This window comes from Triturus cristatus, chromosome 1_2 (genome assembly GCF_964204655.1).
Source record: "Triturus cristatus chromosome 1_2, aTriCri1.1, whole genome shotgun sequence".
NCBI lineage: Eukaryota > Metazoa > Chordata > Amphibia > Caudata > Salamandridae > Triturus > Triturus cristatus.
In genome coordinates this window covers 153972126-153997018 of record NC_140580.1, presented here as the reverse complement: position 1 = coordinate 153997018, position 24893 = coordinate 153972126, and the positions used below count along the sequence as shown (strand labels likewise).

General features: G+C 48.8%; 1 protein-coding gene across 1 annotated transcript in view; it reads left to right on the top strand.

Moving 5' to 3' along the window:
- LOC146866996 (uncharacterized) overlaps positions 1-17427 on the top strand; it is a 50725-nt gene extending 33298 nt beyond the window's left edge. Inside the window, exons 3-5 of the mRNA XM_085618936.1 lie at positions 8225-8495; positions 9994-10123; positions 17277-17427. Coding sequence (XP_085475062.1) covers positions 8225-8495; positions 9994-10123; positions 17277-17427 — 552 coding nt within the window. The remainder of the gene's footprint in view (positions 1-8224; positions 8496-9993; positions 10124-17276) is intronic.
- The last annotated feature ends 7466 nt before the right edge of the window (positions 17428-24893 follow it).

Sequence of the window (24893 nt, the reverse complement as noted above, 5' to 3'; positions counted from 1 at the left end):
AGCTAAGGAATACTCCTGCAACCCGAAAATATATACGGAAGTGCCGTTTCTGGCTCCGGGGCGGTGCGCAAAGCGACGGAATGACGTCTTCGCGCATGCGCGAGCGTCAATCCCGTCGAGGGAGTGCACCGCTAACCCGGTGTCAGGGTGGGCGGCCATCCAGAAGTGGACACATTTGTATTGTATATTATGTTGACAAATTAGTCCAACCAGGGGAAAGCCATTGTTGATTAACAGACAGACTAGAGCACAGACAGGGAAAGTGCAAAGTACGAGCAGTGTGAGCAACCATCACTAATGCTCAAGAAGATGGAACACGCTGCAAGCTTATGGCACAGAATGTGCATATTAGAGTAAAAGGAGGACATCTCCCTGATCACTAAGTGAGTGAGCTGCTAGTCTACCATGACTGTGAGGTCATACCTGTAGCTAATCCGAACTCCATAAGTTCAGAACAGGCTTGTATACAATAAAGGTCTTAAATAAAGTGCTTCCTGCTAAGGCCTATGGCGTGACATACCTGGTGGTATAAGAGTGCCTGAGAAATCAAAATCATGCCTCTTATTGAACAGTAGCCACTCATGATGTTTAGGGCAAAGGAGTCCCTAAGTGCTGGTTAGTCATTTCCTCAATACAGATCCCCACGGGATATTATCATTCATTCCCTGCTTGTGAGTGGCCAAACGATATATCCAGCGTTGCTCCTTCTCAAAGAGGGAGCTTTGTACATTTTTTCTTTGTTTAAGTTGTTCAATTATTGTCCAATGCATGTCATTTGATGTATGGTTGGCCTGCAAGAAATGTTCAGTTAGTTTAGTCGTGTTCTTTTTACACCTGATGTTGCTCCGGTGTTCACAGATGCGCTGCTTCACTTTCCTGGTCGTCATACCCAAGTAACGTAAGCCACAGGGACATGTGATGAGATAAACTACATTATTGGAATTACAGTTCGTATGGGCTCTTTGGATCCATGTTTTATTAGGTTCAAGAGAAAGGGTCTTGGAGGCTGAAGTCAAGTGACAGACGCTGCATTGTCCACAGGGTAAATGTCCAACTATACTTGGCAGGCCCCAAGCATTCAGGACCGATGGATTGTCACTCAGGGGCCGATTCTGATTCCGGCCGCAAAACGAACCGACTGACACGGACCCGAACCGAATACCGACCGACACGGACCAGCGCCGTACGGCCCGTGCAGTACGATGCAATGCGAGTGAATTACAACCAACACGTACGGAATACAAGCCATACGACCGAGCCGGAGGGAAAATAGTGATCCGGCCGGAAAACCGATGCGATTTTCACCGACCGACACGAACCCGGAATCAACCCGACCGACCCGTACCCGCGATGTACGATTAACGCAGTCCGATGCAATGCGTGTAAAACCAGACCGACTTGCACGGAGACCAAGCCGCACGACCGACACGCACAGACAACCCGGCACACAAGCAATAGAGACCGCCGCGAACGACACCTACCAAACACAGAAGACAGGCAGCGTGAATGAGGCGGAGAAGCCCGCACGAGACAACAGCAGCGTCCGTTTCCGTCACATGAACGTCTCCTACATACCTACAAAACACAAAGGAAAAAACACAAAAAAAGGACCAAACAAGCAATGACTAAGCCAATAAATACCCAACACAAATTAATTGGACAAAGACACACCCAGAACTACAACTATATAAAGGACTACAATCACTACCATCATCCCTTGCAAACAGGAGACACAGCCAGCAGCAAACACCAGTACACAGCAACCACAGACACACTTACAACTCACCCATCACACAACTCACACACCATCAGCACCTCATACAAAAGCACACACACATACACACAGCAAAACCAACATCACTTGCACACTCACACACATGTCCCTCACCACCACCACCCATCACCATGCCTCCAAAGAAGAATCCAAAGTTCACAGATAGTGAGTTAGAAGTGCTGGTAGACGAGATCATCAGAGTAGAGCCACATTTGTTTGGTACATTGGTTCAGAGGACCCCCATCTCACAGAAAACCAAGATGTGGGCGAGGATTGTGGACAAGGTGATCGCACAAGCACCAACGTTGCGCACAAAGGACGATATCCAGAACAGGTGGTATGACGTGCGCAGGAGGGTCAAGAAACTCATTGAGAAAGATCACGCCTTGAGTCAGCGCACCGGCGGTGGCCCTCCTGTCAAACCAGTCTACTTCAGGACCTGGGAGGAGAAGGTGCGGGACATCCTACCACCAGAGAGCGTCCATGGCCTAACAGACATCCCAGAGACTGGTGAGTACACAAACAGCAAAACCCAAGATTGTGTGGCAAGGGGACAGTGAAACCATGCACCCCAAGCAAACCTACACTAACCAATAGATAATCAACCACAAAATGTGTATGCCAGTCACACAAACACAATACCTGCCATCTCATAGTGACTGGGGACTGTGTCATGACATGCACCAACCTACAAACAAATAGAGCAAGCCACTGGCACTAAGCCAAATACATCCAGCAAGACAGTTTGCCACCACAAACACACCACCTCACAGTGCAGCTGACTGTCAGGAAGGAATAGTGGGGATGCAGGTGAAGTGAGTGTAGCCAAAAGCATGAGTGGGCCTGTAGTCACAGATAATGCTCCCCCTCCTGATTGGCCCATCAAGACCTCTCTGAAACATGCCCACATCACAGGGAGTGGAAAATGACTGACAAGATGGCTGACACTGGGTCCTGCTGTGGGGAGCACAAGGCCCTGCTAGGGCATGTGCGCAAATCAGAAGCAGGACACCACTGACTGACATCCTGAAAGACAACTTGCACGCCCTACAATGGAAGCACGTGTCATGATGGGAAGGAGGACTGACAGCCCTGACCATACTAATCAGCATGGGGAGACACCCCCCCAACACAAGCTCCACACAACTCACCGTGTACAATGCTTTGACACACACCTCATTGAAATATCAGCAAAAGATTCCCCGTACTGGCTGCTGCTGTGTGAAGCACAGGGGCTCACTTGGGACTTGTAGCCAAACAAACACCAGGATTCCACAGTCAGCCATCTTGCCATTGCTGTCACACCCCCTCACAGGGAAGCAGAGTCAAGAGGGAGGAAGCATGGGCATGCTGGGAAGCGGGGAGTAGCCAAGAGTATGATGGGACTCGCAGTCACAGATTACTACACCCACCCACATGGCCCAGCAAGATCAACCTGAACCATACTCGCCTCACAGGGAGTGGGAAGGGACCGACAAGATGTCTGACACTAGGCTCTGTTGTGGGGAGCACAAGGCCATGCTGGCAAATGGCCAACAAGATCAAACTCTGTCCGTAACAAGCTGTGAAAAAGCAGTGTACAGGCAGGCTTCTGTTATAAAAGTAGAAAATGTCATGTTTGTGAACCAACGATGCATGTAGAAACATAAATCACATTGTGTGTCTCTTCAAAACACAGGTCGTGCTGGGCACCCACTGACAAATGACGAGGATACCCAGTCCCAGACTCTGTTGGACACTCAGCTCTCTGGTCTGACTCTCTCACTGTCCTCTTTGGATGACGACGACCAACCTGGCCCCTCCAGTGTGAGCCATCATGCAGCACCAGCGGCAGCAACATCTGCCCCCCCTGTACCCACGCCTCCACCATCTGGACACCGACAGGGCACCCCTGCCAACACGGACAGACCAAGGACAATCAACACCCACAGCACAGGGACACAGGACCCCCGGAAGCTACAGCCAACACCACCAGCAACACCACCCAAGGGGTCCCAGGGTCATCTGTGCGTACCGCCGCTGGTCCTGCCTGTGTGGAGAGGGGTGCTGGGAGGGGTGGGAGGCACAGGGCACGCCTTGCAGAGGGGTCTGGACTGCATGATGACCCTCAACTGGCACGCATCATAGATGCGTACCAGGATAGCACCGGAGGATTTAGCCAGGTAGTGGGGCTCCTCAAGGACATAAAACAGGAGCAGGTCGCCCACCATGCCCCCATGGAGGCAAAGTGGGATGCCCTTACTGCGGTGCATCGGACATAATACAATGCCTCCGCCAGATCAACACCAACCTGTCCCCACCCCCCTGTGTGCCCACAACATCTGTCGCAACACCATCTGCCAGCGCCACAGGGAGGGAGGAGGACTCTGGTGGAGAGTCCCCTGCACCGCAGAGGCCTGCACATGAGGATCCCCCCCTTCGGAAGAAGAGGGGTCGTCCGAAGAAGGACATGTGAGAGGCAGATGTCCCAGCACATCCCCCAGGGCCTCTAAACCTGTTCTGGACAATGTTCTTTGTGCGCAACCCGTTCACCTTGTCCAATCGCACACAACTCGCCCACATGACATGGAGGGTTCATGTTGGGCCAATGTATTAGATGACTGTGGACTTTACTCTGGACATTTCATCTACCAGCACGTCCAACTCAAATGTGAACTTTGGATTCCCAAACCACTGTACAGCACCCAACATCCTGTGCACCTCACTCACACATGTTTGTAAATAAACTCACCAGTACACCATACTTGCCTCTGTTGTGATTCAAACTTTTCATGTTCAGGGCGAAGTCGATCTGCTACACAACACAGTGCATGCCAAATACTGCAACAATGTGACCAACGTAAGGTCAGTCATGGGGATGTGACACATGTGAGGGAGACACACCACTATGGCAACACAAAACATACTCACCATGGCCATGTGACTCATCACACACAATGATGTTGACCTGAAACACATTGGCATGCACAGACACAACACCAAGCACAGTCAGTGGTAACAAGTCCACAGGTGAGGTAAGCAGATATCACTCAGATGTGGGAAGACAGACAACGCACATAACAAAGCGTAGCACAGGTTCATTACACACCAGCAACATGTTTATTCCACAATAGTTACACGGTAATTCTACGTAACAGTGCACACACGCTCACAATGTTTTGGAGAATGGAAGTCCAGGGATGTGTGGTACATCAGTTGAGGGGAATTCTCAACTTCCACACTGGTGTTGGCGTCTGGGTGTTGGGTGTCAGTGTTGACCAAACAACAGGCAAAGGACCCTGGGAAGGACAAACAAGATACAGTCAAAAGCACAGACAAACAGGAGAGAAATGCAATACACATGCACAAAACATGTTGCAAAACACCTACACAAACACTAGTTAGCAGTACTACCCTATTGTGGAGTACACACCACCTGAATGGACACATCACAGCACGCATCCAGTCAAATGGCACACAGACACACTCAGACAGCAACAGAGCTGGCTCAACACATTCCTCGCTACCTCCATACATTCACATAACAACCCTGGAAACTCACTTTCAGGTGAAGAAGTTGTTGATGAGCTGGGAGCGGACGTCACCATCATCTTCATCATCACTGGCATCCTGGCCCAGGCCGGGATCCTCCACAGGTGCCGGACGTTGGTCGTCGTCATCCTCATCCAGGATGAGAGGCACCTCCTTCCGCACCGCCATGTTGTGTAGCATGCTGCAGACCAGTATTATTTTACACACCTTTGCAGGCTCATATGGGAGGGCCCCTCCGGTCTTGTCCAGGCAGCGAAAGCGGCTTTTCAGGATGCCGAATGTCCGCTCAATCACCCTCCTGCTCTGACCATGTGCCTCATTGTAGCGCAGCTCGGCTGGTGTCACAGGGTTCCTGAGGGGTGTCAGCAACCACGGCATGTTGGGGTATCCGGAGTCACCTACACACACAAAAATGAACAAGTAGATGAGTTTGGTAGGAGTGTGGAATACAACACTGACAAACACACACAATGAGAAACAGTCAGTACACACCGATAAGCCAGGCACGCTGAGCTGGCATCTGTGACATCAGCGTTGCAATGTGACTACTCCTCATTATGTAGGCATCGTGCGCCGAACCAGGGAACCGTGCACACACATGTGTGATCAACATGTCAGCAAGACAGACCACCAGAGCATTGATCGAATGGTAGTGCTTCCTGTTACGGTATGCCTGCTCATGTGCCTGTGGTGGTATCAGGGCAACATGTGTCCCGTCAATGGATCCAATGACGTTTGGCATCCTCCCCAGTGTATAAAAGGCATCCTTAATTTCGGGGAGTTCATCTTGGCTCGGGAACTTGATATACAGGTCGAAGAATTGCAACATACCCTCCAAGACATCGCGTAGCACCCGACTAAACATCGTTTGCGACATACCACCAGCAGTAGCCACAGTGTACTGGAAGGTACCAGTAGCAAAGAAGTGCAGGGCTGCCATCACCTTCACCTCTGGGGTCAGTGCTGTAGGGTATGTCCGGCCAGGTAGCAGATGTGGCCCAACTGCTCTGCCAACTCCTCAATCAGTGGCCTGGTGAAGCGGTACTGTCTGATGCTGTCGCATTCCTGCATGGTTGCAAGGTCTGGGAACGGACGATGCACAGCTGGTGCCCTGCAGTACAGAGATGCACAAAGGAAGATTGTCAGTACATCCCCCCATGTGGCCATGACCATGATCACTCTCACATGCTAGTTCATGACATTACACAATGTACTGAGGTGTGTGCTGTTGGTCATGGACACATATGTCACCTACAAGACCACCACCTCACATCTCAATTTCACATGTCCACATGAGTCCCATGTAGTGCAATGGGCTAATCATCTGGCTGTGTCACCCAACCTATGCCCTGCTGCAACGTTAAAAAAAACCACCCCAGTGACTAATGAGGACTCATGTCTCCCAGGCATCACAGATCTTTGCCATGCAGAAGGCTCCCTGTATTGCCACATCAACACAGCAATGGACATGGCGCAGCACGTACACACCACAAGGCAAGCGTAAGTCCCACAGGTAGTGGCCACTGTTGTCCATGCCGGCCCTACATGTACGTCTCTTAGACACACACCCCATCAAGGTTGATGCATATACCACATGGATGTGGAGACTGTCACCCATTGGTAACATGTGATCAGACACATCTGAGACACAACATGCACACAGACTGTGGGTGCACATCAGTATTGGGGCTAGAGGTCTCACTGTGACGTACATGCCATCACCCCCAGGACTCAGGGTGTATGTGACATGCCCCAAACATATCCAACCTGACACTGTGGCCTTCACTCATGCCAATTACTGTCCAATTGCACATCACAGTGCTAATGTGCACAACACACAAATGACTCTCCCCCCATGTACAAGACAACAGCCTGGGAGTGGCTGCACAAAGTGCCAGACAAAACAAAACTGCTGTGGCCCCCTAAAACACCCAGGGAATGCAGCCTCACATGCCATGGGACACTGTGTGGCCAATGCTATAGTGTGGCAGGTGTGTGCAGGTGTCCATGGCCAGTATATGTGTGTTGCATCCGTCTAATAGTCACACTAATGCGGTCCGACGCGGGTGACAATGCGTACGCATTACAATCAGTTGAACGAGCCGGGCGCACCCATTGGCTCAGGATTGTCATGGAGACAGATGCGGATTCATAACTTATACGAGTTGTGCACTGGAAATTCAGTTGGATGCCTCCAACAATGTTGCAATTTCAAGTGTTCCATGAAGGTGAAGATTTGAACGATGCGGAAGGCGTGTACGAGTCGTACTTTTAAATGGATTGGCCAGATTCATAGAATGCAACCGTGTTGTACCTATTACTTTGGATACATGGCACAGAGTCTGCCTCTGCAGCACAGATATAAGGCTGGCTGGACCCCAGGGAGCTCACTTGCCTGCACTACATGCTACTGGACCACATCCCTGCTACCACTGCTGCTGTCTATGCATCCTCTGGTTCCTGCTATGGCACGTACACTGGAGAGGGCCCCAGCCTTCACTGAGGAGGAGAACCAGGCCTTGCTGGACGGGCTCCTTATAGAGTACAGAAAGCTCTATGGGACACCAGGGGAGCAGGTGAGTGTGCTGTCCACTGCCTTCCTAATTAAGCATGTTGTCTGACTAGCAGTACTAGCAGTGTGTACAGCAGTGGCAAGCATTATCACTGACTACTTTCATCCCTCAAAGTGTGTAGGGACATGTACTGAATATTTTTCCTGCTGCTAAAGTACATTTTTGCCAGCTTAAACTATCCATGCATTGTTAACATGTCAGAAATGCATGTGAATTTTCATTCCCCAGGGTTGCACTACCTGTGTAATTATTTTCCCTTTGTGATGATGACATGTATATCTAATTGTGTGCTGCACAAATCTGGGGCATGTGTGTTAATGTACTTTTCACTTTGTCCTCCTCACAGGTTGATGCCCACCAGAAGCAGGAGATCTGGCTGACCATCGCCCGGGCTGTTCGTTCTGTGGGGGTCTACAAGCACCGCATCCGCAACTGCCAGAAGAGGTGGCAGGACCTTCGGGGCTGGACCCGGAGGATAGCTAGAGTCCAGCTGAAGCTGTCACCTCCATGCAGGAGGGGCAGACACCGGACCCTGACTCCCCACATGCTCCGGATACTGGCGGTGGTCTTCCCGGACCTGGATAGGCAGCTGAAGGCCAGACAGCAGCAGGAAGGGGGTAAGTCCATGTCTGATCTGTGTACTATGTCTGACATGCAAATAGCAGTCTTTTGTCCGGGTCACACTTCCACATTACGTAGGTCTTGTAGTCCCCAAACCAGGTCCCTCATCTGTGTGTGGCCCCTACAGTCTTTGGATTGTGTCACTAGGGCACTGTGTCCCTGCAGTCAGCTATGTATCAGGTACCAGTCAGCATCAGTTCCCGTGACTCTGTTGTGTGTGTCATGGGTGGGTCAATTGTTTACACAATGCCTGAAATCTGACATGTGAACTGTGTGTGCCCTTGAGATGTGTACCAATTGCTGGTCTGACTCGCAACATGTTTCTGGGGTATTCAATACAAAACTATGCAGCAGGGTACTCCAATTTTTGGGCATCAGGAGTAGGTATGGCAAGTATGCCACAATTGCTTAGCCACCTGACTGTCCGGGGCAAAACACTGTTTCACTTAGTCGTGCCCAGTCCTGCCCCCTCAAGGCCATTCAGAAACACTCTGTAATCCCACTCCTGTGTGTGAAATTTCAGGTTGTGCTTCGTGACATGTGCCCTCAGGTGTGTGCATCTGTGTCATTAGGGTGTGGCTTGTTGCTACGTACAACTGGGGTGTCCATGATTCCGAGGGTCAGCATGACATCTGCAATGTGACTGCGGGAAACAAGACCTGTGTGACATATAGGTGTGTGAGCATCTGACAGCACACAATGGTGTATTCAACTCTGTCGCTCATGCAGCTGGGTTATATGCATGGCAGATTGTGATGTGTTAATGTACATGGATTGGTGTTTGCTGATACTCATATGTCTGATTTTCATGATGTGGGGTCTTCTGGGTCCTGGATATGTTGTTTGCATGGGATGGGCAAGTGTGCCGGTCATCTGCAGAGTCAGATTTGCCCCTGAGCTAGGATTGTGAGTCAGTGCATATTGTTGTTGTCTGGATGCCCTGCCCCTGTGACAGGAGACAGTGTTGACTGACTTACAGGGCATCCCAGTGCAATGGCATTGAACTTTCTATGAGTGAGCCTGCGTTGTGTTCAAATGTGCACCATGAACCCCATTGTGGCCTTGCCCATCAGGACATGAGTACATCATAGTGTGTGTTGCTGGCATGCATCCCAAGCATGTGAAATGAGTCTCTGCCCATCCCTTCATCTGGACACCTGTGCTGAGTCAGTCGCAAGAGATGTGCTGTGGGTCTAGTGACATACTCCTACACGTTCACTTGCATGTACAACTAATGTGTGGGTGGTGCATGTTGGCACATTGGGGTATTAGCATCCAACATGCAACAGACATATGTGTGCAAGTCAAGGAGGGATATGTGTGCCATGGTTGATGTTGGAAATTACAAGTGTCTTATTATAAACAGTGTTGGCACTTTGAGCTGTGTTCAGCTGATGATGCCAGGGCTTGCCCTGTGATGTGATGTACTCACTGTGGTGTGTGCAGTCGGTGCAGGTGACTGATGTTGTTCTCTTACTTCCTATTCCTATCCAGATACATCCACGGCCACAGGAGGGGACAGCTCCACGGAACAGGAGGAGCCACAGAGCCTTACAGGGACAGAAGGAGAAGAGTCAGGTGGACCCAGTGGCACGGAGGGCGATTTCAGCCACACAGAGGAGTCGTCAGCACCATCCCCCCAGCTGAAGGCCACAGCAGCTCTGAGGATGACTCCCCTGTGGAGGCGGGTGTCAGCAGCCCCCAAACCCCAGCTAGTGAGGCTGTCTCCGCCACCGCCACCACCACCACCACCACCACCCCCCTCCGATTGGCTTCCATCCCAGAGGTCCCTGTGGGCTCCCGTATTCGTGAGCATGTCTCCTTTGTGCCAGGCACCGCACCCCCTGCCCCTGTGTCCCCTGCAGCCCTGAGTGAGGAGTCTGTGGACTTACTTAGACAGATGCATGTGGGGCAGACGTCGATGCTGAAGGTCCTCCATGCACACACAGGTCTGTTGACACAACTGGTGTCATTCATGGAGGGCATTTCCCATGGCATGTCTGCCCTACAGTGGACCAACCAGTCCGTGGCCTCCTCCCTGACGGCAGCAGTGTCCCTCCTCCTACAGTCACACACCCCTCCTACCCCTGCAGCACCCACAATTCCTAGCACACTACCTGTCCAAAGCACAGAAACCCCCAAACCAAGGGCTAGACGTGCACACAAGCAAGCGCAGGGGACTGATTCCACACTCACAGGGGCTGGTTTGCTGACACACACACAGTCATCCACAACCACTCCACAGTCCTCCGAGACCTCTCCCTCCCAGCCTCCTTCCCTTGCCTCACCTGCAACCCCATCCCCCCAGAAGCTCTTCCTCTGTGCCCTTGGCCTCTTCCCCACCGACCCAGCAGATCCTGATTACAAGGGGAAGAGGAAGTCCCCACACACAGAAGGGAGTGCCCCTCACACCCGGACACCCTCCCCCAGGCGCACTCAGACCGAGATGCCCACCTGCAAGTCCCCCCGGCGCAAGAAGAGCAAGACCCCCTCACCAGCACGCAGCTCCAAGGCGAAGTCTCCGACCTCCATTCCCCAGGCTACCACTCCAGAGGTTCCCCCGCCACTCCCTGCCCTGGGTTCCCCCACACACAGATACACCACCCCCAAAATGCTAAGGCCATCCCCCCTGGCACTTGCTCCTCCACACCTGGTCAGACAGTTGCTGCCACTGATGTGGGGACCGTGTCACCACCCCCTGCCCTGCAGACCTCACCTGTCCCCCATTCCGCTCCCACGGATGTAGGCACTGCTTCGGAGTCCACGCACACCCGGTCGGACTTGGGCACTGCAGTGGTGAGCCAATCCACTCCATCTGACCTGCCCACTGGAGCTGTGCCGGCACCCACCCCATCTGACTTGTGCCCCACAGTTGTGACAGCACCCACCACTTCAGTCATCTCCACTGCAGTTGCAAGTGTCTTGCCTGCATCCCCCACCTCTTCACTGCCTCCTTCTGCTGAGCCCTGATCCTGTCCCTGCGGTGCCTGGCGTGCCCCCATTTATGCCCCTCAGATGGGATGACCCCGGTCTGTAGCAGTGCAGGCAAGCAAGGTGTGACAGTTGTCACTCTAGTTCACTCCTTGGCAATTTGACATGGACTGGCCATTGACCTTTTGGTTGCACAGACGTTTCGAATTTCATATACTGAATTTGTGACTCTAGTTCACTCCTTGCCCTTTGGACATGGACTGGCCATTGGCCTTTTGTTGGAACAGACGTTTCACTTTTCATATGCTGAATAAAGCTTTTTACTTTGTCCCTGTGAACTTGATTTAGCTGTACATCATGTTGAGGTTGTTTTACATGCCCTTGCACCTGTAATGCTTGGTTTCCAATGTTGCATATTGATGTGTTGATGTGAGGTACTCCCTGCGGTCCATGAGATATGTATCCTATTCTGGTGGGTATCCATGTCATCCTTTGCAGCTACCTGGGTGTGTCTGGATCAACCATTTGTGTATATCTCTCTGTGAGCATTTAATTGCCATGGTCACATCTGTGGCTTGCACCCCTGCACATATGATGTGCATCCCATTGTCCACATTGTCACTTCCACATACTTCGTGCTCATCACTACTGGCCCTACAGGTGTGGGCATCATTGTAATAGGAGAAACTGGGTCCTCTGTGCAACTTGCTAGACATATTTTTGGGGTATGTGCAGCTGACTTAGGGGTGACTCCCGTACCCAGGCTGTTGTGACCAGAGCCTTCATTGTGCGGTAACTGGTGGCTGACTGACCAAGTGTTCTGCAGACAGGAGTGGGACTTGCAGTGAATATGTTTGGCACAGCTGAGCTCCCACAGGAGTTGTGTCCCCTCAAGTTAGTGTGTTGTCCGGTGACATAGCCTGGGCCCATGGTGTGTGTTGTATGTGCATGTGTATGTGTCCACATCCCTGTTCATACACAGACAGTGTTCCCTTGATATGTTCGTGTTGTTGATGCTTGCTGAGTGGTACTGGGTTAATCCCACTACTTTTCCAATGGGCTACCAGATGTGTGGGTGCATGACTCACTACTGTTAATTGGTGTATCATCATTGTGATTTGTCAGTTCTGAGTGTTGATGATGTTGTCAGACACAGATGGGACACAGTGAGGGTTCCTCAAGGCACTTGTTTGTTCGCAATATCATGTAGTTGTCCCTAGGTGGTAGTTTTCAGTGATTGAGATATTTGTATGTGTGTGTGACTGCTCCCACTTGTCGGGTTCACGGCAGCGATGCTGGCAGGTGTCAGCATGGGTGCCTTGTGTTCCTCCTTGGCATCTGCATAGTCCTGGGACAGTGGCAGGGATTGTGAAGGTCACATGAGCTTTGAGGTCATGGCCATGTACCGCATACTGTGCAGTGTGTCTGTCATTCCCCAGGGTTGTAAACAGTCCTTGTGTGATATATGTGTGCACCTTAGTTCTTGCCAACATTCCTGTGTTTGTCATGTGGGCATTTGCAATGTCACCTGTCCATGTGGGCTTCACAGATACACATTGTTGCAGTTCAGGTGTGTGGTGTTGATGGTGGACTGATGTGAATGTTTGCATGGATGGTCCCCTAGCTCCCGTTTGTCCATGGATGAGGGGCCATGCTGAGTGATTTGTGTTTGTGTGATGTACGTTGTGGCACAGGACACATGTCTGGGTTTCCCAGTTTGTACGACATCTGCCTTTGTCATCACAGTGGAGGTGTCATGCATGCTTGTGTCACACCAATGTCTTGTCCCTGGGGATTGTGCTGTTGTGTGTCAGTCTCTTGCTGTGTTAGTTGGTGTTCATTCCAGCTAGTGTCACATGTGTCTGTTGTGCTCCCTCTCATCTCCCAACGCCTGATTGCCCACTGAGGGTGTCCCAATGATGGTTTACTTTTGTATGGCACTGTGTCCACATCTGTGTCACTGTGGTTCAGCCCCTCTCATGTGTTGTGTAGTTGCCTGTGGATACTGTGACACACACACACACATGTTGTGTCTGATGTGCAGTGTGAGTTTGCCTGTTTGTGTTTGTGCATCTGCACCAGTGCATTGGTATTGCTGTTGTGGGCCTTTGTCTGGATGCTGTTTCTGTGATTTTGCATGGTGTCCCTGTGAGTCATTTCACATCATTGTGCACATTCATCCTGGTTGTTGGGTGCCATTGCTGGCATGGAATGTGAGTTAGTGAGCTGACACCTACAGTCTACACATGTTGTTTTGGTTGGTGTGTCTATTTTCGAGATGTGTGCATGCTTGGTGATGGTCACTTCTGCTGTTGTGTCATTGTGCGCTGTGTGCATTGTCAGCCCCCATGTGTGGTGCTTGTCTGCACATGGCCGAGAGTGTTATGTTTTCACAGCACTGTTTGCCTCAACACATCTCTGTGTGTATGGGACACAACCACTATTTCCCCCCCAGAAGTGTTTGATGTGTTGGGAGCAGGGATCATACATGCTGTTTGTTATTTGCAGTTTTGACCATGATGATACTTACCTTTTGGTCACTGTGTTGAGGGAGGTTTGGTCCCCATCACCACAATGCTCCACATCTGCTGCATTTTGTGAGCCCCCACTTCTGTTCTACACAGTGAGGGGGTGTTCTTTTTACATTGCCACAGTGCTATGGTGATGCTTGCCTTGTGTATGTCACACTCATGTGTTGGTCACACATGTGCTGTTATTTACATTGTATGCTCGTAGCCATATTCACTGTTGTGGGCATTTGTCACAGACTACACACTGTTGTCATGATGTCGTGGGGGATGTATTTTGTGGACATATCTGATATTTGCGTATGGTGGATGTCTTTTTTGCGCATCACCCATCCTATGGCTGGGGGTAGCAGGGGTAATGGCCAACAGGCCCTGTGAGTGGGGGTGGCAGGGGTGATGGGAAACATAAGCCCTGTGAGTGGGGGTGGCAGGGGTGATGGGCAACAGGTCCCCTGTGAGTGGGGGTGGCAGGGGTGATGGGAAACATAAGCCCTGTGAGTGGGGGTGGCAGGGGTGATGGGCAACAGGTCCCCTGTGAGTGGGGGTGGCAGGGGTGATGGGCAACAGGCCCCCTATGGGTGTGTGTGGCAGGGGTGATGGGCAACATAAGCCCTGTGAGTGGGGTGGCAGGGGTGATGGGCAACAGGTCCCCTGTGAGTAGGGGTGGCAGGGGTGATGGGAAACATAAGCCCTGTGAGTGGGGGTGGCAGGGGTGATGGGAAACATAAGCCCTGTGAGTGGGGGTGGCAGGGGTGATGGGCAACAGGTCCCCTGTGAGTGGGGGTGGCAGGGGTGATGGGCAACAGGCCCCCTATGGGTGTGGGTGGCAGGGGTGATGGGCAACATAAGCCCTGTGAGTGGGGTGGCAGGGGTGATGGGCAACAGGTCCCCTGTGAGTAGGGGTGGCAGGGGTGATGGGAAACATAAGCCCTGTGAGTGGGGGTGGCAGGGGTGATGGGCAATATAAGCCCTGTGAGTGGGGGTGGCAGGGGTGATGGGTAACAGGTCCCCTGTGAGTGGGGGTGGTAGGGGTGATGGGCAACAGGCCCCCTATGGGTGTGGGTGGCAGGGGTGATGGGCAACATAAGCCCTGTGAGTGGAGGTGGCAGGGGTGATGGGAAACATAAGCCCTGTGAGTGGGGGTGGCAGGGGTGATGGGAAACATAAGCCCTGTGAGTGGGGGTGGCAGGGGTGATAGGCAACAGGTCCCCTGTGAGTGGGGGTGGCAGGGGTGATGGGCAACAGGTCCCCTATGGGTGTGGGTGGCAGGGGTGATGAGCAACAGGTCCCCTGTGAGTGGGAGTGGCAGGGGTGATGGGCAACAGGTCCCCTGTGAGTGGGGGTGGCAGGGGTGATGGGCAACAGGCCCCCTATGGGTGGCGGTGTTAGTGGTGCTGGCCATGCAACCCCTATGGTGGGCTGTCGTTAGTGGCCAGGATATGTATCCCCTGTGTGTGTGTGCCATTTTGCGGGTACGTGTCATTTGTTTATGTGGTAGGTGTCTGACTTACCGTCTGCGCTGTCGGCGTCGGTCCCTGATCCGGTCATAGATGTAGAGTACTGGTATGACCTGCGCGATGGGATTCATGATGTGTTTGTGACGTACACGCTGCTTGTTGCTCTGTCTCGTACCCACTGCAAGCTGTTCCATCTCGTAGCTGTGTATTGATTTGTGGCACGAATCGTAGCTGATATGCTTTTTTTCCGGATGCTGTGACGTGCCGTACGTAACGACCCGTCCGGCGCGTAGGAAGTATGCATCGTACTTGTCATGCCGGAAACTGCTATGGATACTGCTTCCGGGCGACACGGTTCCTCTTTGGGAGTTACGGCTCGGACGGAGAATGGGTCTTGATTCACAGCCTACGTGTCGGTCGTGTTTTTGGCAGTTATGCGCATCGTACTTCCTATACAGGACGGACCGGCTCCGGGTACGTCTCGGTCGCAGGGTAAGGCTAAGGACAGCTGTCCGACCGGCCATCGGAATCGGCCCCTCAGTGTTGCTTTTTTAGGGCGGGTATGGACCAAACAGTCCTTGAGGCTCCTTGCCCTTTTGAAAGAGAACAAGGGTTTGTCCCATTTCATATTACCCGTTTCAAGGATCTTCCAATGTTTGTTGGTGGTTTTTGTGATTGCATTGAAAGCTGTGCTGTTCGTGGTCACACAAGTCAGCGGTACTTCTTCCGTGATCCTTAGGTTGTCTTCCAAGAGAGTGTTGCAGTGCTGGTTTCTCGCACGCTTATAACTCTTCTTAAGGATATGTTCCGGGTAGCCACGGTTCCGTCACTTTTTTGACAAGTTAGTGGCCTGTGAGCGATAATCATTAGTGTTGCTGCAGTTTCTCCTGATCCTCAAATAATGTCCATATGGAAGATTTTCACGGAGCGTTCTGGGGTGAAAACTGGTTAAAGCTAGGAGGTTGTTTTTTGATGTTGGCTTGTAGTATGTTCTTGTAACATCACCTATATATCTTTTCCAGCAGTATATATAGGATTTGTACGGGTTGTCTGCGGCCAGTACGTACTTTTGTTCAAAGTCATAGACGTACATACCTGCCACACTCGGGGCAAAAGTGCTGCCCATCGAAGTGTCTGGGATTTGTAAAAATAGTTGACCTTCGTACTCAAAAAAGTTCCTTTTTAGGGCCAGAGTGGCACACTCGATGATAAATTGTTGTGGTTCATTGTGATCTCATTGTGTCTCTTCCAGTGCCTTAGTCAATGCCATGATAGTTGCGTCTTGCGGGATGCTAGTATATAGACTTTCTATGTCCATAGAGACCAGGATGGTAGAGTCTGCATCCACAGTGGTGTGTTGCAAAAAGGCAAGTAAAGACTTAGTGTCCTTTAAGGAAGTGGAAGTTTTCTTTATCAATGGCTATAGATAAAAGTCACAAAATTTGGACAGGGGCTATAAAAAAGGACCCAATTCCAGAAACAATCAGTCGTCCTGGTGGTGGGAGGATGTTTTTATGTGTCTTTGGTAGGGTGTAAAAGTAGGGGATAGTGGCTTCCCCTGTGGTTAGAAAATCTGCCTCGTGTTTGGAAATATGTCCATTGACTTCAGCTGAGTTGACTAGCCTGCTGATCTCTGATTTGAGAGATGCTGTGGGGTCTGATGTCAATGGAGTATAGCTACCCCTATCTAGGAGGAGGCGTCGGCATTCTGTATGATGGGCATCTTTATTAAGGATGATCAGACCACCCCTTTATCTGCTGGCTTGATTACAATTGCGTCATTGTTCTGCAGATTTTGAAGACTTTGAAATTCAATGGCACTCATATTTTTAAATGTTTCTGGTTCATCAAACTTCTCCAGATCATTAAACACTGCTTGTTCAAATGTAAATATTTCCACTGGAACCAAATGTGGAGGTGGAACAAAAGTAGATTTTAGTCTCAGGCCAGTTTCTCCTGTGGAAAAGGGTGCACCCGTGGGTTGTATCTTGAAATCTGAACAGGCGCAGTGAAGACGAATTTCATCAAGTCGTGCTGTGGGAACGAAGCCGAGACCCTTTTCAAGTATCCTCAATTCAGTAGGGGTGAGGGTTACTTTTTAAAGGTTGGTCACCAGACTCTCCGGTTGCTTGTTCCCGCTGTTGGTTCTGTGGTCTTGCTGCTTGTGTTGTCCCCTACCGGGTCTTCTTGTTGCCAGTGGACCTGGTTCATTCCCCTTCTTCTTCCTCTTCCCCTCCTGCCCCTCTCTAAAAAAGGGGGTCTGTATGTGTTCTGGGGGAAAGGGGACATATGCATGAATGCCGGATTCCAGCCCATCATAGGATATTGCGGTGGTTGCAAGTGGTTGGGGAAATATCCTCCCGTAGTCGTAGTGAACTGTGGCCATGGTTGTTGTTGGTATTGTTGTGTGGCCCTACCCCTAACCCCTTTGTCTGGATCTGGAACTATCTCCACTTGAACCACTGGACGTGGAGGCATCATCGTTTGAAACATCAGAGTTATTCAGGGGCTTATTAGGAGGGGTATAATCCGGAGCCGCATAAGCGTAAACTTTTTTGAAAGAAAAACGTTTAAGATCTTTCTGGAATTTTAAGACTTTGGTTTGCGTCAAATTCTCTTTATATTCGTTGATCTCTTTGTTGAGTTCGTCAAGCTTCTTTTTGTAGCCAGTCAGTGTGGCTCTGAAATGCGTCTCAGTTAGTTGGATTTCCACTAGGATGGCCTCTGCTAGTCTTAGTGCAGTTTTAATTATAAGCACCAACCAGTCGCGGGTACAGTGCCACGCGATCTGGGCCCATTCTTTTTTAAAGACGGCGTCATCCAAGAAAATTCTTGGGGCATTGGTTACTAGAAGTCCCTGGGGCGCCATGTTGTGGCGCCGGTATTCAGTTAGAATAGTACCATGCAGCATGGTCCTTTTTTAATTTTTTTTTAATTTTTATTAGATTTTAACAACCCTATTTTTTTCCCCCCCGGCACAAAGGGAACACATACAGTATACAATATATTCAATATAATATAATAATGGTACAACCAAATACGTCGAGCCTCTTAAGTTCCATTTTCTATTAAGAGATCCATTCCTGAATTGGTAACCAAATTTTATGTCCGAGTCTTCTCTTGCTTCGCCCTTTGGTTCTATAGATTGAGAATTCAAAATTATACATAGCCAACAATCTTGCTCTCCAATTCAGAAAGGTGAGGGGATCGGGACTTTTCCACTCAGAAGTAATGCATGAGCGAACCACTGCCATCATGATAAACAAAAGTGCACTCACTATATCATTTCGTACTTTAGCAGTTAGGTCTGAACCTACCCCAATAATAACTAAATCGGACGTAATCTGTATGGGGGTTCCAAATATAGTTTTTAGAAATTCCTCCAATTCGAGAAAGAAACTCCCCAATCTCAGGCAGGAAAAAAACATATGAAGTGAATCAGCAGCGAACAACCCACATCGATTACAGTTGACACCGGTTGTAGCCCCCCACCGGGATATCTTCCCAGGGGAATAATAAAGATCAAACAGGGACATATAATGCTGACTAAGCATTCTTCCTGTCATTAAAACAGTGTTGGCGAGATCAATTGATTTCCTTATATTGAGTTCAGCTACCCCACACTTCAGTTCCCATTTCCTTCGGCATTCCATCAAATCATCAGGGAGGACATCGACTAAGTGTTGATAATATTGCCCAATCGAAATTCTGCTCTTCATTTTCTCTATTATAATGCTATGTTGACCTATATCAGCACCCAATTTATATAAAAAACTCTGAATTTGTAAATATTTGAAGAAATCCTGTTTGTCTAGCCCAAACTTTTCTCTAAGGTTTAAAAAAGTTACTAAGCTCCCTTGATCAAACAAATCCCCTAGAAAACATATTCCTTTTAGGCCCCATTTGAAGGCTACTTGATCCCGAAAAATAACCGGAAGTAACCCTGAGGCATTAAAAGGAGTGTATATATTTATTTTAGGAATACGATATAAGCGTTTAATTTGCTGCCAAACTTTATAGGCAGCCTTAAGACTCTTAAACCTGTTTTTTTTATAGTAACTTGGTTCTATCATAGTTACTAAGCAGCAGTTTACATCTCTACCTAGCCCAAGTTCAAAGATAGATGGTCTGTGACAGAGAGGGATCGAGGTTTTGTTCCCCACTACTAGCGGCCCCAAGATCTGCATCATGGCCGCCCAATAATACATAAGAAAATTTGGAATACCCCACCCCCCCGATTTCTTGGAAGAATCATTTTCTTATAGGCTCTTCTAGATCTTCGATATCCCCACAAAAATCTTGAACACATCCTCTCCAATTGAATTAAACTAGATTTAGGGAATTCTATAGGGATTGTTCTCAATAAGTACAAAAATTTGGGGAGAACTAACATTTTTAAAACATTGCATCTACCGTGAATAGAGAGGTGCAAATGATCCAAGCGTTCCAAAGTTGCATTGACCTTTCCAATCACTGGAAGCATATTCAAAGCAGGAATTCTGTCCACGCTTGGAGTGATTATTATTCCCAAATACATTGCCTCCGAAGTTATTACTACGTCATTCGGTGGGTCCTTGCCGGAATAAAGTACCTGCGTTTTTTCAATGTTGAGTTTATAGCCTGAAAATTGACCAAACTGTACCGCTAATTTTTTTATTACCGTAAGAGCTGTTACAATATCACTGGAAACTATAATGATGTCATCAGCATAGGCGAACGCTCTATACTCTGCCTCACCTGCTTTAATGGTTTTGATATCTTTATGGCAATTTATTTTTTCCAAAAATAAATCAATATATAAAGCAAACAAAATGGGGGAGCACGGGCACCCCTGCCTAGTGCCTCTCTCTATGTTAAATAGTGCAGATTTTAACCCTGAAATTCGTATAGAGGCAACTGGATTGATATATAGAGTCTTAATTGACTGGATAAACTCCGCACAGAAGCCCTTCCAGCGCAGAACCTCCCACAGATACTGCCACGAGACCCTGTCAAACGCCTTTTCGGCGTCCAACAGGATCATCCCTAACACTGAATCTGTTGCCTGAGCCCAGTCCAAAAGGGCAATAATCCTTCTGACATGGTCAGCAGTATCCCGCCCTGGGATAAACCCATGCTGGAAAATAGAGACAAGCGGGGTAATAGCGGCCGCTAATCGCTGAGCTAGTATCTTAGAAAAAATCTTGCTCTCTGAATTTATCAGCGAGATCAGCCTATATGATGACGGAGAGAGTGCAGGCTTGCCCTTTTAAAAAAAAACAATAATCATGGTTTCTCGCCAAGAATCTGGTGCTATACCACGTTGAGCATCACAAAATAAGATCATAAGTTCTGGTAAAAGCACCTGACGAAAGGTTTTATAGAATTCCAATGGGATACCATAAGGACCCACTGCTTTGCCCTTAGCTAATGACAATAATGCCTCTTCCACCTCCTCCAGAGTAACATCTGCTGCCAATAGCTCATTTTGATCATTTGACAGCTTATTAGTTGCAACATCGTTGCCAAACTCCTTCATTAGCCCTCCTACTTTGACTGTTACATCCTCTGTATAAAGGGTTGTATAGTATTTACTAAAGACCTTCAAGACTTCATCTGGTGTATCCTGTATCCTACCTTGATGGTCCTGAATCATACATATTCGATTCTGTGTTTCCCTTTGCTGAAGCCTCTTAGCAAGTATTCTACCCGCATCTTCTCCTGCTTCATCAACCTGAGCTCTGTGTATGGCCAATTTTGCCACAGTCTTTGTTATAAAATGTTGGTGAACTTTCATTTTCATAATGGCAATAGCCTTTAAGGTTTCATCAACATTTTGCTGGTGGATCAATTCTTCCATAAAGCGAATTTCTAAGAGCCTAAGCTGTTTCATCTCCTCCTTAATTGCCATAATTGATTTACGTTGTTTGGTTATTGAGTAGCTCATTGTTACCCCCCGCACACCCGCTTTAAATGTGTCCCATACCATGGGATCCGAAGCTGTACCACGATTAATCTTAAAAAACTCAGGAATCCACTCACACATGAATTTACAATATTTGGGATCAAACAAAAGATTACGCTCAAAGGTCCAGACGGTGGGTTGTGTTTTTTCTCTAATATCAAGTTCGAGTACCAGCGGATTATGATCTGAAATTATCCTTGGCATAATCTCTATTTTCGCATTTGCCACCATATTGGCCGAAATAAACAAAAAATCTAATCGAACAAGTTTCTTATGAGGGGCTGAATAAAAAGTACTGTCGGGAGCATTTCTCTTCTGGGCAAACCATACATCTACAAGACCAAACTCTTTAACAATGCCCTTGATTGCTCTAAAAACTTTAGTCTTTTTACCAGTATATAGATTATTTCCCATAATATCAAAGTCTCCCGCCAAATGAAGGTTGAAATCCCCGCAAAAAATCAGGGGCGATGGCCAAGCCGCCAATTCAATACTTAGATGATGTAGTACCTCTAGATCGTCCAAATTGGATCCATAAACTGAGCAAATTGTACATAAACAACCATTAACCACCAGTTCTGCTATTATCCATCGCCCCAGGACGTCCTCTTTTACCCGCTTACAGACTCCTAACCCGTACCTCATAAGAATTGCTACCCCCCTGGTATTAGAACTTTGTTTAGTGCATCCTACGATTTCCATACCAAGATCGTTGAGCCATCTACAATTATTCCACGTTATATGTGTCTCTTGTACACATACCAAATCATATTGTTGCATCCGTAGTATCTGAGCCATCACCCCCCTTTTCCTTTTGTCGTTTAGCCCGCATATGTTCCATGAACAAATAGACAATTGAGCCATATACTTTATAAATTTAAATCAACAAACTGGATCGAGCACTCTAATCTATCCTCCATTGCCTTCAACCAGAAACTCAAGTATATTAAGATCCACATCAAAATGATAAGTACCATACCCTTTCTGAATGTCAATCGCACCCGCTGCCCCTCTGTGCCTTCCCCTCCTCCCCCTGACCCCCCCTCCCCATGTCCCCCCCACCCCTCTCCCACCCATATAAGGCGTAAGGACTGAGTCCTCAATGATGGATAGTGGACTGAGGGAGTATCCCCCGGAGTACCCCCACACAGGAAAAAAAAAGGAACCCACACACACCCTCCCCCCGTGACCCTCCCAGTGCTAATCCAGGGACTTTTGAGACAGATTTATGACAAACTAAATTATCTCAATGCCTTCAAAAATTCCTCTGCTGCATTTACAGATACAAAAAATTAGGTCTTCTCCTTATAGATTATTTTCAGCTTTGAAGGGTTCAGCAAAAAGGCCTGAGCACCTTTGGCCTGGAAAGATGAAATCAATTGGCGTAGCTTCCATCGCTCTTGGACAGTAGCCTGACAGAAATCTGGCCGGACAAAAAAAACACACCCCTTACCGATCCTCTTCCTGTCTGGTCTGGCCAGATCATACAGGGCCTCCCTCAGCAAATAATTATTTAAACAAATAAGTATTGCCCTAGGTTTTTCATTAGGCCCTCCTGCTCCACCCTTTCAAAAAAAAAGAAATCTATGTGCTCTTAATATCTCTGTCTCCAAATTCCAATGCTTAAGTTCAGGAAATGCCTCCGAAAATAACTCAACAATAAATTGCCTAACATCCTTCCCTTCCTGTCCTTCTGAAATACCCAAAACACGTAAGTTATTTCTTCTGGAGCGATTCTCTAAATCCGTTAGCTTCCAGTTAGTGTCATCTTTATTTTTTTGGAGAGATATTATCGACGCCTTCTGCTGCACTATTTGATCTTCTATGGCAGAGATCCGTTCCTCCGCTTCCCCAATCCTAGTTGCAATTTCGGAGCATGTCTTTGCTACCCGTCTCACCGAATTCTGTAACTTGCGAACCGCGGCCTGGGTCCGCATACTTTCCACCTTAGTTTCTTCCCTGTGTGCCATTATTAGTTGATAAATGGTGCTTAAGGTAATTTCGCTTTGACCGGTTTTAGATACATTCGCCACCGGGGCCATAGAGCTGTTAGCTGTATTGCAATCCGTCAACGGCGGAGGGAGTAAACAATCCCACTCTGCAGAATAAGCTGGATTTTCTTTTGCATGCAAGATATTGGGGTTTCAAATGTTCCGGGCAGTCCCCTGATTGATGGAAACATCAAAGCTTACTAGCAACAGAAGCAGGAAAAGATACTTTGTTCCCCCCCCGAATTTACTTTCTCCCGGCCCCCGTGCTTCTTTGCCTCAGATCTGCCTTTCCCAGCAAGTTTTTTAAACATGGCAGGCACCATTTGTTGTTTTTCCCCAGAACCTCCCTTCTGTGCATCACCGATAGGAGAGGAGGAGGCAGACCCCGCCCGCTCAATCTCTGCCGGTACCTCTGATCCGCAGTCCGCCACCATCACGAGCACAGCCTGCCCGCTCTCCGTACGGGGGGGTCAAGATTGCTGGTAAATTTAACATCGCTGCGGTAGTACCCCGGGTCTTTGCACCCTTCCCGCTCCCCTTTGGAGTCATTAATCCTGTTCGCCGCTGCACAATGACCAGGCAGGCTTTCCCCCACCGAGACCGCACCCGAAACAGAGTTGAAAGGGCGAACCGCCCAAGCCTGCCTCCCGACCTCACACTGACTCCGACAGCTCCTCTGCACGAAGACTGAAGAAGATGCCACCACAGCATAGCCTTGATCCCGGCTCGGTGAAGCAGCATTCTGGGCGAGCAAAAACAGGTAAGGAGAGTCACGGAAAGTCAAGGGAATTCCTTCATCAGAGGGGTGTGTGAGGGAGCGCTCCACAGACCACTCACACGGCCGCCACCGCGACCGCCATCTTGCGTCTCAGCGCATTATTGGATGCTGAGTGCCATGCAGCATGGTCCTAATGCGATTGCGCTTCTGTTCAGTCAATTTTTCCCATTCTGATGTTTGTGAGATGGTTTGTGCTATGGAAGGGTCCGCAAAAAGGGATGAATCTGCCAGGATGACGTCCACTTCGGCATCACTAAAAGTGAGGCCTTGGTTCTCCATTGTGGTGTTGATGGCCACAGAGCTCGTATTGTTGGAAGAAAAATAAAGTTACACTCTTGAAAGTAGGCAAAAAACGAGGAGAAAGACGAGAAAGGTCTCTCACAGCTGCACGCTGCCAATGTATATCAAAATAAAGCGAGAGAGAGGGAATCTCTTTATCTCCACTCTTAATCCCCAAAGGTATACGTATAAACAACAATCATCGAGTGTGCCACTCTGGCCCTAAAAAGGAACTTTTTTGAGTACGAAGGTCAACTATTTTTACAAATCACAGGCACTTCGATGGGCAGCACTTTTGTCCCGAGTGTGGCAGGTCTGTACGTCCATGACTTTGAACAAAAGTACATACTGGCCGCAAACAACCCGTACAAATCCTATATATATATATGCTGGAAAAGACATATAGATGATGTTTTCATCATATGGCAAGGACCAGCGAGAATTTTGTTGGATTTCTTCAACTGGATAAACAGCTGTGACACCAAC